The following is a 15,903-nucleotide window of genomic DNA, read 5'->3' as shown; positions in this document are numbered from 1 at the left end:
AAATAATGTGCTGGTGTCTTAATCACAATAACCAAATAAATACATTGTGCTTAATAGCTTAAAGTGAAAATGTGCATCCTTAAAAAGATATATACACGTGACCTTTAGTTTAAGTGCTTCCTTCTATACCACATATATATCTTGGTGTGATGATATAGGTGCTGTATACATAATCTCAACAAAATAAATAAATAAATAATGTCCCGTTAAAGAATAATCAATTGGGTGATTGGTAGTGTTGATTATCTTCCTCAACCTTTAGTTTCTGTGATTGGGAGTTCTTTTCAGTGATCACACTTCTAGGTGCTCTAAATTCTCACCTCAATGAGGTCAATAATACACTTGTATGATTGGACCTGTGTGGTTCCCTCTGGTCCTTATCACCGCGTAGTCCTGCTCCTTCTAGGGGAATCACGGTGTCTCCTGGTCTGTGTTAGTCTCCTTTAACTATGGTGGGCTTCTTGTGGGGGCTTTTTCTGGATCCTCCCTGGTTCGGTTTGGTGATTTTGTGAATCTGCTCCTTAAGGCTCATTAAAACATTGGGGCCATCATGGTGCAGTATATAACAATTTTTATTTATAAAAATATAGCAGACTTACATGTAAATACGCTGCTTGCTGTATTCGGACAAGCGCTGGGGACCTCCGTCCCGTTCCGTAACGTCACTTCCGGGTTCCTACACGTTATGTCACAATATTACGTGACTTCCTCAGGGATTAAATTATTCAACCTGTCCTTAAGTGATGTGTACCGGTATAAGTCAGGGGTAATCCCGCTGAGGTGAGACTTCGAAGGACCGAGCAGTGAAAAAAAATAAAAAAAGTACTCTAATCCTTTTGAAGTCTACCTGGGTATAGTTTGTAGAGGACAATGGCTGTAGAGTGAAAGGTGTGAATAGAGGGGTTGTAAGCTCAACAGAACAGTTCCCAATATCTATGGTAACAGTAGTAATTCACCAAAAAGAAAACTTATTTCAACATATAATCAATAGATTCTTAAAATGTTTGCAAAAACAGAGATCCAATATAAATATAAAACAAGCTACAGTTTTTTTCTCCCTGTGTCCCGACACATCCATGACCATATATAACATTTTTATTTATTATTTTATCTTTTTTATTTATTTTTTTTTCCCCCCATGGACTCTTGAGCATAAAAATAAAGACTTATGCCTGTTTATAAAGCAAATTAGTTTTGCAAATGATAATGATAAAACTCTAAGCTCAATTGTGTGAATGGAGGTATCCAACTGAAGGGGTGATTGGTGAGGGATGGAGGGAATCCAATCTCCACAGGGAAATGAGAATTTCGGGAATAAGATTCACGCCTTAACCTGGTTGTAACTAGATCAGTGGTTCTTAACCTTGTTGGAGGTACTGAACCCCACCAGCTTCATATGAGCATTCACCGAACCCTTCTTAATTGGAAAAATAAAATATGATTTTATGAGTCTAGTCTCGGGAGGGGCACTGCCAGAAAATAAGGTGCTGTTTACAGAACTGAATTAAATGTATCATACAAAGTAAAATGTACAGAGGTCAGTAGTATGTAGGGCAGCGTACAGAGGTCAGTAGGCTGTAGGGCAGTGTACAGAGGTCAGTAGGCTGTAGGGCAGTGTACAGAGGTCAGTAGGCTGTAGGGCAGCGTACAGAGGTCAGTAGGCTGTAGGGCAGCGTACAGAGGTCAGTAAGCTGCAGGGCAGCGTACAGAGGTCAGTAGGCTGTATGGCAGTGGGCAGTAGTGAGTAGTTTGTAGGGCAGAGTGCAGTGGTCAGTAGTTTGTAGGGTAGTGTACAGTGCTCAGTAGTTTGTAGGGCAGTGTAGCGAGGTCAGTAGCATGTAGGGCAGTGTATAGGGGTCAGTAGTTTTTAGGGCGGTGTAGAAAGGTCAGTAGGATGTAGGGCAGTGTACAGAGGCCAGTAGCATGTAGGGCAGTGTATATGGGTCAGTTGATTGTAGGGAAGGATAGAGTGGTCAGTAGGCTGTAGGACGGTGTACAGAGAATAGGGCAGAGGACAGGAGTTGACAGGACAGAGGATAGGAAAGTGTACAGGGATCAGTAAATCCACACACCAGGGGGCTGGGAGGGCACACACCAGGGGAGGGTCAGGAGGGCACACACTGGCGGGGGGGGGTCAGGAGGGCACACACCAGGGGGTTGGAAGGGCATACACTGGGGGGATTGTCAGGAGGACACACACTGTGGGGGAGGGTAGTGAGGGCACACACCAGTGGAGAGTCAGGAGGCCACACACTGGGTGTCAGGACGGCACACATCAGTGGCTGGGAGGGCACACACTGGGGGAGCCAGGAGGGCACACACTGGGGGGGGGTTGGGAAGGCATACCATGGGGTATCAGGAGGGCACACACGGGGGGGGTGGGAGGGCATACCATGGGGTGTCAGGGGGGCACACACTTGGGGGGGGGGGGTTGGGAGGGCATACCATGGGGTGTCAGGAGGGCACACACTGGGGTGGGGGGTTGGGAGGGCATACCATGGGGTGTCAGGAGGGCACACACTGGGGGGAGGTGTTAGGAGGGCATACCATGGGGTATCAGGAGGGCACACTGGGGGGGTTAGGAGGACATACCATGGGGTGTCAAGAGGGAACACACTGGGGGGAGGTGTTGGGAGGGCATACCATGGGGTGTCAGGGGGGCACACACTGGGGGGGTGGGAGGGCATACCATGGGGTGTCAGGAGGACACACACTGGGGGGGGGGAGGTGTTGAAAGGGCATACCATGGGGTATCAGGAGGGCACACACCAGGGGGCATTCACAATGCTTATTGAGCTAAATGAAAAGGACATGCATTTCCATTTGTCAGCTAACAGAACCTCTATGCTAAGCTGCAGTAACTCAGCAGACTTAGCATAGAGGTGCTTGCAAACTAATCCACCATGTACAGCTAGCTGAGCCTACCTCCAGGAACATTCACTCGGCTCCCTCTGCTCAGCTGCTCACACTTCCCTCTTCCAGGCGGGCGCGATCTCCGTGGTCAGGTACATCCCCATCCTGCCCACTCAAGCAGCAAGCAGCCTGCAGGAGATAGGCTGGAAACCTGCTGGGGGAGGTACAGGGGGCAGAGCGTCAAGTGTCTATGTGTAATGGTTGTGAGTCGTCCCGACCGCAGCTCTGATTTCCCGGGGGGGGGGGGGGGTTGGCCTCACAATCAGTAATATTTTTTCGGGGGGAGCAGTTGCCCTGTTGCCCCCCCTGACTCACCGAACCCAGGTTAAGAACCACTGAACTAGATAATGAAAACAAACAACCTGAATGGATAGGCATGTGTTGTGAGGTAAGGTAGGAAGGTTTTGCTGACATAACTAGTATCTTCTGCCTTTGCCTACTGTAATGTGGGAGCATAAACATACAGAAAGGGAGGGCATACCAGTGAAATTCAGCGTAAGAGTAACTGGTAATACATGCTGATGCTCATGTCCCAGCATAATACCCTTATTATTGTAATAACAAAGTAAATAGTGTCTAGCTCGTCTGTGCCTTATACTGATGAATTGACTGGGCTCTCAGTAGAAAGCAATCATTATGTGCAATGAAGATATATTCAGGAGGAATAGCTAGTTACTAGGGGCAGAGTTATTATGAGAGATGCTTACCGCAGTCTGTTACAATTGCAAATCAGGTATATATCAGTAAGGAATCTATTCCCTTCAGGGGATAATCTTTGATGTTGTTTCACAATTTCTTTCGGGGTCTGGTATGTTAAAGCCGGAGGTGCAGGGGACAGCAGAGAGATCTAAAAAAAAAAAAAAGCTTACACATAATACATTGTATCTGCAGGAGAAAAGGCAGCCTTTACCAATGTAATGCTTGTTATTGAGTATCTAGTAACGAGGTCTCTGATGAACTGGAGGAGCCGTGGGGCTGTATCCTCTATGTGGATAGGGAGTCAGGGAATGATTGGACCTTGGTGAGGGAGATCTCTGTCTTCTTAGTTGATGATCTTCACACTCCGGGATGGTGTCCACTGAGATGAAGCGGCGGATGGTAGGTGTGTTTTCCCAGTCTGGGAGTTCAATCATCGGGAGATTGAGAGAATCACAGAAGGACCGGAGATCAGCAGGTGTGCGCAAAGAGGCTGACCGACCTTGATGGGATGCGAATAGGCAGAACGGAAATTTCCATCTGTATATGATGGTTCTGGAGCGTAGAAGCTCCAATAAGGGTCTGAGGTCTCTCCTTTTCTGGAGCGTAATTGGTGAAATCTTTACTTTAGATCCTTGTAATGTAATTTCTCTCCTGTCGCGGGCTCTTCTCAATATATCTTCCTTCAGTCTGAAGCTAACCAATCAACAGACCACATCTCTCAGAGGGTCAGTCTCCCAGCCCCTAGGTCTGAGCTCTCTGTGAAGTCTCTCAAAATTGATAGCGGAGTCAGGGGGTCTTCCCAGAATATCATTAAAAATATTGCTTGTGGTTTATGATAGCTGGCTTTGTTCAACACTTTCTGGTATACCTCTGACTCTTAAATTGTGTCTGTGGCCCCTGTTATCTAAATCCACGAGGTGTCTCTGCATCTCTCTCATTTGAGTGGAGTGTGCTGATGTTATTTTTGTGAGGAGAATGTCAGCTTCATGGCGGGAAGTAGTTTCTTCAAGTTCATCCATCCGAAGGCACATTGTTTGAATATTGTGCTTTAAGTCAGCAATTGTCAGGGTGTCCTTAATATCGGAAGCCACTGCTCTTAAGACTACTACACTGACAGTTATAAAAGTCAACCCCAAAAAAGAACAATAATAAAACAGGTTACAGTGTTCAAGCTTCACCAACACCCAATTTTCCTGCACTTGTTTGACAGGTGCATGTAATTTCATTTTTTTTTCAAATTTTTAACAGCAGGGCCGGTTCCTAAACCCAGCAAGAGTAACTGTGAGGGGTTACAGTGTTCAGGTACCACTAGGGATGGGGGAATGGTTTGGGCCCAGCGTAAGTTTGGCCTGAACATCACCAATTCAGGTACTCGCCTGAACTTTCTCACCACTTAGCGGGACGTTCGCCCGCCGAGCGTACAGTCAACAGGTTGTTAAGGCTTCCCTGCTGAGAGATGAATTTAAATAAAATATAAAAAAAAGTAAATTAAAAAAAATTGGGGTAAAAACCCCCTTCCTGAATTATACCAGGCTGCTTGCCCTCAACATGGGATCTGCTTCCCAAAGCACCTTGCCCCCATGTTGGTGGGGACAAGGGCCTCTTCCCAACAACCCAGGGCTGTGGTTGTCGGGGTCAGCGGGTGGGGGCTTATCGGAATCTGGAAGCCCCCTTTACAAGGGGGCCCCAAGATCCTGGCCCCCCATGTGAATGGGTATCATAGTACCCCTACCCATTCACACAAAAAAGTGTCAAAAAGTAAGAACCACAGGAAACTGTTTTTGACCAGCACTTCCTTCCCTCATTTGTCTCACATGTTCAGAATGGAAAGCATTCCGGTGTTCCCGGCTGATCCAGGCCAGGGGCGGATTCAGAGTCTAGTCTCGGGAGGGGCACTGCCAGAAAATAAGTTGTTGCTTACAGAACTGTATTGCAAAACGAACTGTATTGCACTCCTGTGATCCATAGAAGTACAGCCAAACAAACTTTCCCCGTACTTTTCTTTTAAGTGTGTACCCAGCTAAAAGTGGAAAGGGCTTAAAGGGGGGCGATTAAACAGAATCTGTGCCTACTCGCTGTATACAATGCACACACATACCACAATCCTTGTGCCACAAAATTCTCCTAATCACTGTGCCACAGGTTACCATTTTATAGATATATATAAACCTCAGAATGAATGATCATTTTTAAAAAAATGTAATGTTTCCATCACATATTCTTTACTTCGCATAGGAAACTGATCACTGAGCCTTCCTTAAAGAAGATCTTCATTAAAACCTGCAACTGTTGGGACAATAAACACTTTGGTCAGGGCTATGTAATGTACAACATACTGTGTAGAGTACAGGGGTCAGGAGGAGTAAGTAACATACAAAACATCATAATGTATAGAGTAAAGGGGCCATGAGTTAAGGCCCGTACACACGTACCGATCGTCGGCATACAAACGTCGGTGGACGAAGGATCTGCCGATTGTACGCGTGTTAGTATGGTGCCTCCGACAGATGTCTGCGCACAATCCGCGGACAAAAGTCTTTCGTGCAAACATGAAAATATTTGTATGCCGACACCAGAACGGACGATTGTTCGCCTGTCAGTACACAATTCGGCCGACAGACCGCAGATTTGCAAGACTGGGCATGCTCAGAAAATAGAAAACACAGGGAAAGTTAACCATTACATGACATCACTTCTGCAGTCGGCGGACAAAATTCTTGTGCTGTCCTTGTGCTGTCTTTGCACTTTTCAGCAGACACCGACATCCCGGGGAGAAAAGAGGAACATTTGTAAGCCGACCATCGGTACGTGTGTACGGGGCTTCAAGCTCGCCATACATGGTTCAGTATTTTTCACTCAGCCAGCCAGCTGAACAAAATAAAGGGAATACATTTCCCCATCCATAAATTCCAAGTTGAATGGGGAAATCCTCCCTGTTGTGTCTCTATATTCTGACATCAGGATTCCCCCACTGTCAGAATACACTGATCAGCATTGCAGTCACTGCAAGGACTGTTTATCAGAAGCCAGTCTATCAAACAAAATAACAGATAAGAGTGCTGCAGCCAGGACAAGCCCCCTTGTTTACAGTAATGTCCCCCCTTACATCATAAATCCCCATCCCCCCTCTCTATCAGAGTCCTCCCCCTTACTTCAAAGAACCATCCCCCTTATGTCCCCAGAGTCACCCTCCTTACATTGGGGTCCCCAGAGTCACCCTCCCCCCTAACTCCAGGGTCTCCAGCACCACCCTCTTTACATTAAGGTGCCCTGGGCCACCCCACCCCTTACATTAGGGTCCCCTGAGCCACCCTCCCATGCATCAGGGCCCCAGAGCCCTCTCTTTATTATATCAGGGTCTCCAGAGCCCCCTCATTACATCAGGGTCCCCAGAGCCCCCCTCATTACATCAGGGTCCCTAGAGCCCTCCTCCTTACATCAGGGTCCCCAGAGTTGCACCTTGTTACATCAGGGCCCTTAGAGAGCCCCCCTACTAACATCAGGGTCCCCAGAGCCCCCCCAACTTACATCAGGGTCCCAAGAGCCCTCCTTGTTACATCAGAGTCCCCAGAGAGCCCCCCTCCTTACATCAGGGACCCCAGCACCCTCCTTGTTACATCAGAGTCCCCATATAGCCCCCTCTCCTTACATCAGGGTCCCCAGAGAGCCCCCCAATTACATATGGGTCCCTAGAGCCCCCCTCATTAAATCAGGTTCCCCAGAGAGCCCCCTCCTTACATCAGGGTCCCCAGAGAGCCCCCCTTACATCAGGGTCCCCAGAGAGCCCCCCTCACATCAGGGTCCCCAGAGAGCCCCCTCCTTACATCAGGGTCCCCAGAGAGCCCCCTCCTTACATCAGGATCCCCAGAAAGCCCCCTCCTTACATCAGGGTCCCCAGAGAGCCCCCCCTTACATCAGGGTCCCCAGAGAGCCCCCCCTCACATCAGGGTCCCCAGAGAGCCCCCTCCTTACATCAGGGTCCCCAGAGAGCTCTCCTTACATCAGGGTCCCCAGAGAGCCCCTCCTTACATCAGGGTCTCCAGAGAGCCCTACTCACATCAGGGTCCCCACAGAGCCCCCTCCTTAAATCAGGGTACCCACAGAGCCCTCCTTACATCAGAGTCCCCATAGAGCCCCCTCCTCACATCAGGGTCCCAGAGGGTCCCTTCCTTACATTAGGGTCCCCAGATAGCCCCCTCCTTACATCAGGGTCCCCAGAGAGCCCCCTCCTCATATCATAGTCCCCAGAGGGTCCCTTCCTAACATCAGGGTCCCCAGAGAGCCCCCTCCTTACATCAGGGTCCCCAGAGAGCCCCTTCTTACATCAGGGTCCCCACAGAGCCCTCCTCACATCAGGGTCCCCAGAGAGCCCCCTCCTTACATCAGGGTCCCCACAGAGCCCCACTTACATCAGGGTCCCCACAGAACCCCCCCCCCCTCACATCAGGGTCCCCACAGAGCCCCCCTCACACCAGGGTCCCCACAGAGGCCCCCCCACATCAGGGTCCCCACAGAGCCCCCCTCACATCAGGGTTCCCACAGAGCGCCCCCCACCTCAAATCTGGGTCCCCACACAGCCCCCCCACATCAGGTTCCCCACAGAGCCCCCCTCACATCAGGGTCCCCACAGAGCCCCCCCTACATCAGGGTCCCCACAGAGCCCGCCCCCACATCAGGGTCCCCACAGAGCCCCCCCACATCAGGGTCCCCACAGAGCCCCCCCTCACCTCAGGGTCCCCACAGAGCACCCGCCACCTCACATCAGGGTCCCCAAAGAGCCCCCCCACATCAGGGTTCCCACAGAGCCCCCCTCACATCACGGTCCCCACAGAGCCCCCATCCCATATCAGGGTCCCCACAGAGCCCCCCCATCTCACATCAGGGTCCCCACAGAGCCCCCACCCCCATCTCACATCAGGGTCCCCACAGAGCCCCCCATACCACACCAGGGTCCCCACAGAGCGTCCCCCACATCAAGGTCCCCACAGAGCCCTCCCTCACATCAGGGTCCCCACAGAGCCCCCCCCATCCCATATCAGGGTCCCCACAGAGCCCCATCCCACATCAGGGTCCCCAGAACTGCTCCTACTCACGTTTTTAGGCTGAGCCTGACACTCAGACTCACTGTGCTGTGCTGGCCTGGCCTGGAGTAGCTGGAGGGAGGAGGTGGATGGAGCCAACACTCCACTTGGCGCGTAGCAGAGGAGGAAGGAGGCTCCGCAGTGAATGCTGGGGCCTCACTCTCCTCCTCAGGTGACGTCACTGGTTGCTAGACGCCGGGCGGCGATAGCTACCAGTGCACTGCGTACAGGCCAGCGGCGCGGCAGTTCCGCCGCCGCTGCTGGCCTGGGCTGGGACATTTGAGCTTGGGGACTCACTGGTGACTGGTCTGGCTCTGGACTGGAGTGTCAAATATTCTCAGGGGGGGGGGGGGGTGGGGGGCAAATGACCCGTTGCTCCCTCCTGGATCCGCCACTGATCCAGGCAGATGTGGTGTGCCAACCTAAAAGGAGCGCCAGACAGTTACTGGATCAGGATCATTTGTTCCCAGGGAATGTGTTTTGCCATACAGCTTCAAGCTGCCTTTGACAGCTTGCTAATTGAAGCTCAAATTTTGAGCACCATGGAGTCTAAGAATCCCTTGATGGTAAGCCGGGAGGTTTACTTCTTCATGTTAAATCTATTGCTGGACATGTGGTGATTGCTTTCTTTGCTGGACTAGTCCTCTCCTGCAGCTAGGCTTAGGTCAGCATTCAGCTTTTAATATTCCTGTCCATGTGACTTTGTGGGATCTTAAGTAGTCCACTCGTAGTCTTCACCTGGGGAGGTGACTGTTCAAAACTGGTGACCTTGTCTGGCATGGAACCTTTCACAGTTTTAACATAAGACAAGGTTGTTAGAACCCATTTCTCCATCATGCTTCAGTTAGTTTCCTATCTGTCTCCTCAAACATCTTTATTCAGTTCTTTTAATCTGCATCCAGTTCACCCAAAGGAAGTTTCCATCTCTTGGTTGGATGTGTTTATGTTGGAAAGTTTACCTATCAGCCTTTACTTTCCTCTTGTATTTTAAGAAGGATCCTATACTGATGTTTTGTTTTTCTAGCTCCATCATGTCAAGTTGACTCAGCAGACCATTAACCGACTCCATGGTTTAGGGTTTGGGTTCCACCCTGTCCTGAGAAGATGCACTCTACTAAATCTGAGTGCATCCTGAGTTGTTGGCTGCAGACTACAGTTTCTCAGATCGGCAAGGCTGCCATCTAGGCTTCTATCCTCACTCTCCCTGTGTTCTATTATGGGCTCGGGGTGATTGTGGGCTGATTGACGCACTTGCTGCTGGAGCATTTTGGTGCTGTTCATTGTCCTTTTTTCATTTGTGCTGTAATTTTTGGGGCAGGCTTTGGGAGCATATCCCCTTGAGGGGATGCCCTCCGGGGGTCTGTCCTGGGGATATGAATGTTTGTGTGGATTGGGAGGGTATTGCGGATGGTGCTCATTTTTTTTTTTTTTTTCTACCAGGCGGACATTCACCCTTATCTGAAGCCAGCATCTGGTATAAGAAATATACGCAGGAAGTTCACAGCCTTGCTGTTGTCTTGACATCAAGAGCCTGTGGGCATTTGTTTGCCTATCCCGTAGTGAGATTGTTTTGTCCGACTTAGATGAAGTACTCCTTCAATACATCCAGATCACTGATGGCAAACTTGCAAACAGTCATTAGCTAGGCAAAGTAGCTATACCTAGCTCCTTAGAAACCAACAATGGTAGAAGGCTCCAGCGCACAATCACCTTGCGGTTCCTGAAGTTAATTCTAAGGTCCCACTATATTGCCGGGCTGCAACCACTGTAAGTAATTGCTGTATGTTCCTCCAGCAGCATCTGAACATCATGGGCACCTTATGCAGAGATGTCAGCTAACACATAAGGCAGGGGAGCCAATTGGGTTCTGTTATGGTGCATTCTTTCAGCACTACTGATGGTTTAGTAGTCCTCACTACACCTGTCTTTCACAGAAAGACAATAGCTTATTCACTTTCTTATGATAGAATTTGCTAAAGCTTCCCATCCTGATAGCTAGTTATTGATCTATCACACACATACTGCCATGGAGGCACCAGGAAAACAGAAAATTGGATCATACTTGCTGTCATTTTCTTTTCCTGGTGTCTATCAATGGCAGCATACCAAACCTACCCAGTTCATTCCTAGCGATGTACAGGGAATGGGCTGTTGTGTGGGTGTTAACTTTTTATAGCTATGCACTGGTCCTGTGGGCAGAAGTAGACAGGGCTACCATCACTCGTATGCTGCCATGGATAGGCACCAGGAAAATAAAATTACAGGATATATTATACAAGTTTTTGTTTTGTTATTGCACTGGAACTGCTGGTGTGAATGAGCTTGAAATCTCATCCACACATATAGGAATTCGATTTTTTCTGGTGGGGGTGTATGTGGTAGCTCCATCTTGGCATGCTGTAGATGAGCAGGGTTAACAGAAAGAAACACAAAAATACTTTGGTCGCATGAAGCATTAGCAGTATACCTGTTACACCTGTTTAAACCTTTCCTGCCAATCCGCATGATTTAACTGAGAAAATTTCACATAAGATTGTATGTGTATATAATGTATTTTGTGCACGTTATGTAAGTGTAAAAGCCACCCTTGTGTATACATCAAAAAGCACCAAGACTGATGCTGTATGTATTCCCAGAAGACTCAGAGATGTCACTGAAAGGACACTCAGTAGTATTCCCCTACAGCTCTCCACTGGCAGCTACATAACAGGTTATGTAGGGAGGCAAGGAGCTGGGCCAGCACAGACAGCAATTGAACACTCACACAAAAGGAGTGGGCTTTGACATGCAAAGTCAATATTTCTAGCATGTTCAAATGCACTTTGCATGTGAAAAAAGGATTATATATGGAAAATAAAACAGCTACAATTAAGCATTTAAAATACCAGATTTTTCTGTGCTTTTTTTTTTTTTTGCATATTGTTAAGTTGTTAAATTTCTTTAATTACCTAAACAACTGATTTCTATATTGTCAATAAAATTCACATTTCCCTTTAGTCAAATGGGCACATGTCAACATGACTATATTCTATTATTATGTGTTAAAAAAAAATTGCCATTTATAAAGCAAACATTACACCTTAACTCCCTGAAGTCAGATTTCTTGATGATGCAAGAAAGGGTGTTCTATATATTAAGTATGACCTACTTCAAGAATTCTGTAAGGTATGTGAAGAGAACAAATAATGAATGTCTCTTTCCCTTCAAACAGTTTCACAAGACCCCGTGTCCAATGAAGACAGCTTTTTGCAGATGATCATAGTTACAGCTGTCCAGGTTCTATCTGCGGCTATCTTTACTTATATTGGATATAAAATATTTCAAGGTATGTTTTTGAACATAATACAAATATAGACCACTGCTCCTTTAGGATCATGGGGTCAATTCACTTAGAGTTAAATCATGGAAAATAAATGATGGTAAAATCAAGCATGCAGTAAATCAGTTGTGAAAATTTAATTCGCATTAAATAACAAATGCGGTATTTTGTCGATTGTTCAGTAACTAACTCATTTTGCAATGGGGTAATTTATCGCACATGTCAGTGGTTGTATAAGGTCATTTCCTTTTAATATTTTACATTTTAACATGTTTGTTATTTTTTCTTTTGCAAATAAACTTTTTTTCATCTAATATTTTTTATAGTAATCTGTATTTGGGAGGCATTGACATTTGAATTACCTTCTCAAATTGTGGAATTCTGTTGCCTAAAAATAGCTGTTAAGCTGTGTTGCACTCCTTTACTAAAACCATTATGTCATGCATTCATAACATTTTTATTTTGTAAATGTATGGCCTACTAGGGCTGTTGAAAGTGCTCTAACACAAGATTGTTCTTTGTTTTTGGCCCAATTCTATGCTGCTGCCTATCTTTATATTGTAGATACTAAAGAAAACTTGACTATAATTTTTTTAAATGAATAATTAATACCTTTACTCACTAGCATAATGCCACATTTCTGTGTGTTAACTGCTGGTGGAATAGTGTCAACTTTCTGTGGGTCCTCTGTGGGTGGAATTAGACCCCTCTCTGAGGGCAGTATTGCATCCCTTTCTGTGGGTGGAATAGTACTCCTTCCTGTGGGTGTTCTGTGGGTGGAATTGGGCCCCTTTCTGTGGGTGTTCTGTGGGTGGAATTGGGCCCCTTTCTGTGGGTTGAATTAGACCCCTCTCTGAGGGCAGTCTCCGCCGCTCCAGCAGACATCCTCTGACGAAACGCGTAGGGCGGAATCGTAACGTCATTACGTCACTTCCGGTTTCGGAGCCTGGGCCGTGGAACGCGGAAGCTTCCCGGCCGTCACCGCTGACCCTACGCAGCCTCAAACGTGAGTTTTCTGCTCTCTTTTCCACGCTACAAATATACACTGCATCATGGGGCCTTTCTCTTCCAATTTGAGGTACTAAAAGCCAAGTTCGGCTCACTGGAGGACCCTGGAAGCAATCGACCATTCTTCCTCAAGTACAGGTCGTATACTTAGGGGCGACATCTAGTGGATGTACAAAAGAATTGCAACCCCATTTCTTTATTTTCATTTATTTCTTTCTTTCATATAACTTGTTACTTTTCACATAAGTGGCAATAAAAACGCCACGCACAGCACAGATATAATTTATGTTCACTGTTTTTTATGCATTGAATACATAATCACTGGTTTATTTATGTATGTTAATATGATTCGCTGAAGTTATTAACGGCTATCACGAAATAAACGCACCTTGGGAACTCATTGTTTCATACTCATTGAGTATATGCAGCACAGCACTTGCACTTTATAAAGTCACACCTTATGGGCCCAGGTTAATAATCAGCTAACTTTGTCACACCAGTGCACTTTATTTCAAACCAACGATTTTTATGACACAGTTTTACTTTATTGGCACTTTATTTTAAGTTGGCACTTATAAAAGCACTTACTCATTTTAAGGTAGCGCCGTTACAACCTCCTTTTAATAAGAACTTATTGCAACCACTAGCCAAACACTTGGCTTGCTGTTCCGGGTGTAATATTTTTTTTGCATAATGTCCAGGCCTGAGCTTCATGTCATGTGAGCTGGGGAAGTGTGTTTAGCCGTACGTGCTCAGCAGTTCAAAACGCAGGGATCTCAGATGGCCTTGGCCATAGATCAGGTTGGCTAAGGTGCAGGAAAGACAAATGGTCTTGGCCATTGACCAGTTTGGCTGGGGTACAGGAAAGGCAGATAGCTTTGGCAATATATCAGGTTGATTGGGGTGCAGGAAAGGTAGATGGCTTTGGCCATAGATCAGATTGGATAAGGTGCAGGAAAGGCCATGACAGCCTGCTTAAATGTCACCCAGTAAAGTGAACTTGTTACTTTCTTCAGTACAGGCAAATAATACAGTAGATTCACTTCACCTCTTAATATGTGGAAAGATGCCCTGGATTTCCCTGTACAATTTCTAGATACAGTATGGGTTTTACCTATATCTCAGGGATTACAAGCCATATACACCCTAGGACACAACTACAGTATGTATACTGTAATTGTTACTAGATATACTTCATATTTAAACACTCCTTATTTGAGCGACTGGGGAAAACATTTAAATAAATTCATACATATATAGAAAAATGTCCATATACTAAACCTTGTTTATGGAACTAGTAATTTTCCCTGTTAGATGGAAGGGTTTGCTTAGCTGTTGTAACACCTCCACTTTCTCTCTATTTATTGCAATTTACACCTTAGCACATTGTCTACATGATACACAGTGCCATCTTAAGAGCGTTAAAGGGCCCCAGGCAATGCAGTGCACTGGGGCCCCACCCAGTGGCGGCTGGTGCTCAAAATGTATGGGGGGGCGCAAACAGAAAAATGTAATAGGGATTGCTTTGCGGCAAAAAACGCTGTAAAAAATTGCGTTACTTTGAGGTCACAAAAGTGTGAAAGGGGCCTTCAGTAATCAAGGTATAGTGTGCCCCCTTTCAAAGCAGAGAGACCAGCGTGCCCCCTTCAATGCAGAGATCATCATGCCCCCTTCAATGCAGAGATCATCGTGCCCCCTTTCAATGCAGAGATGCCAGCGTGCCCCCTTTCAATGCAGAGATGCCAGAGTAAGTGTGTCCTCCCCCCGCACGAGACCAGTGCACTTACCTCAGCAATCACAGCTCTATGTAGCTGCAGGTGCTATATATATATATATATATATACAGTGGGTACGGAAAGTATTCAGACCCCCTTAAATTTTTCACTCTTTGTTATATTGCAGCCATTTGCTAAAATCATTTAGGTTCATTCTTCTTCCTTGTGAATGTACACATAGCACCCCATACTGACCGAAAAACACAGAATTGTTGACATTGTTGCAGATTTATTAAAAAAGAAAAACTGAAATATCACATGGTCCTAAGTATTTAGACCCTTTGCTCAGTATTTAGTAGAAGCCCCCTTTTGATCTAATACAGCCAGGAGTCTTTTTGGGAAAGATGCAACAAGTCTTTCACACCTGGATTTGGGGATCCTCTGCCATTCCTCCTTGCAGATCCTCTCCAGTTCTGTCAGGTTGGATGGTAAACGTTGGTGGACAGCCATTTTTAGGTCTCTCCAGAGATACTCAATTGGGTTTAAGTCAGGGCTCTGGCTGGGCCATTCAAGAACAGTCACGGAGTTGTTGTGAAACCACTCCTTCGTTATTTTAGCTGTGTGCTTAGGGTCATTGTCTTGTTGGAAGGTAAACCTTCGGCCCAGTCTGAGGTCCAGAGCACTCTGGAGAAGGTTTTTGTCCAGGATATCCCTGTACTTGGCCGCATTCATCTTTCCCTCAATTGCAACCAGTCGTCCTGTCCCTGCAGCTGAAAAACACCCCCACAGCATGATGCTGCCACCACCATGCTTCACTGTTGGGACTGTATTGGACAGGTGATGAGCAGTGCCTGGTTTTCTCCACACATACCGCTTAGAATTAAGGCCAAAAAGTTCTATTTTGGTCTCATCAGACCAGAGAATCTTATTTCTCACCATCTTGGAGTCCTTCAGGTGTTTTTTAGCAAACTCCATGCGGGCTTTCATGTGTCTTACACTGAGGAGAGGCTTCCGTCTGGCCACTCTGCCATAAAGCCCCGACTGGTGGAGGGCTGCAGTGATGGTTGACTTTCTACAACTTTCTCCCATCTCCTGACTGCATCTCTGGAGCTCAGCCACAGTGATCTTTGGGTTCTTCTTTACCTCTCTCACCAAGGCTCTTCTCCCC

General features: G+C 46.8%; 1 protein-coding gene across 1 annotated transcript in view; it reads left to right on the top strand.

Annotated features, from left to right (window-relative positions):
- IL17REL (interleukin 17 receptor E like) overlaps positions 1 to 15,903 on the top strand; it is a 130,586-nt gene that overhangs the window by 96,727 nt on the left and 17,956 nt on the right. Inside the window, exon 13 of the mRNA XM_082254768.1 lies at positions 11,905 to 12,018. Coding sequence (XP_082110894.1) covers positions 11,905 to 12,018 — 114 coding nt within the window. The remainder of the gene's footprint in view (positions 1 to 11,904; positions 12,019 to 15,903) is intronic.

Source organism: Pelophylax lessonae (genome assembly GCF_965119305.1).
Source record: "Pelophylax lessonae genome assembly, chromosome: 4".
Taxonomy (NCBI): domain Eukaryota; kingdom Metazoa; phylum Chordata; class Amphibia; order Anura; family Ranidae; genus Pelophylax; species Pelophylax lessonae.
This window is presented reverse-complemented; position numbering and strand designations above follow the sequence as displayed.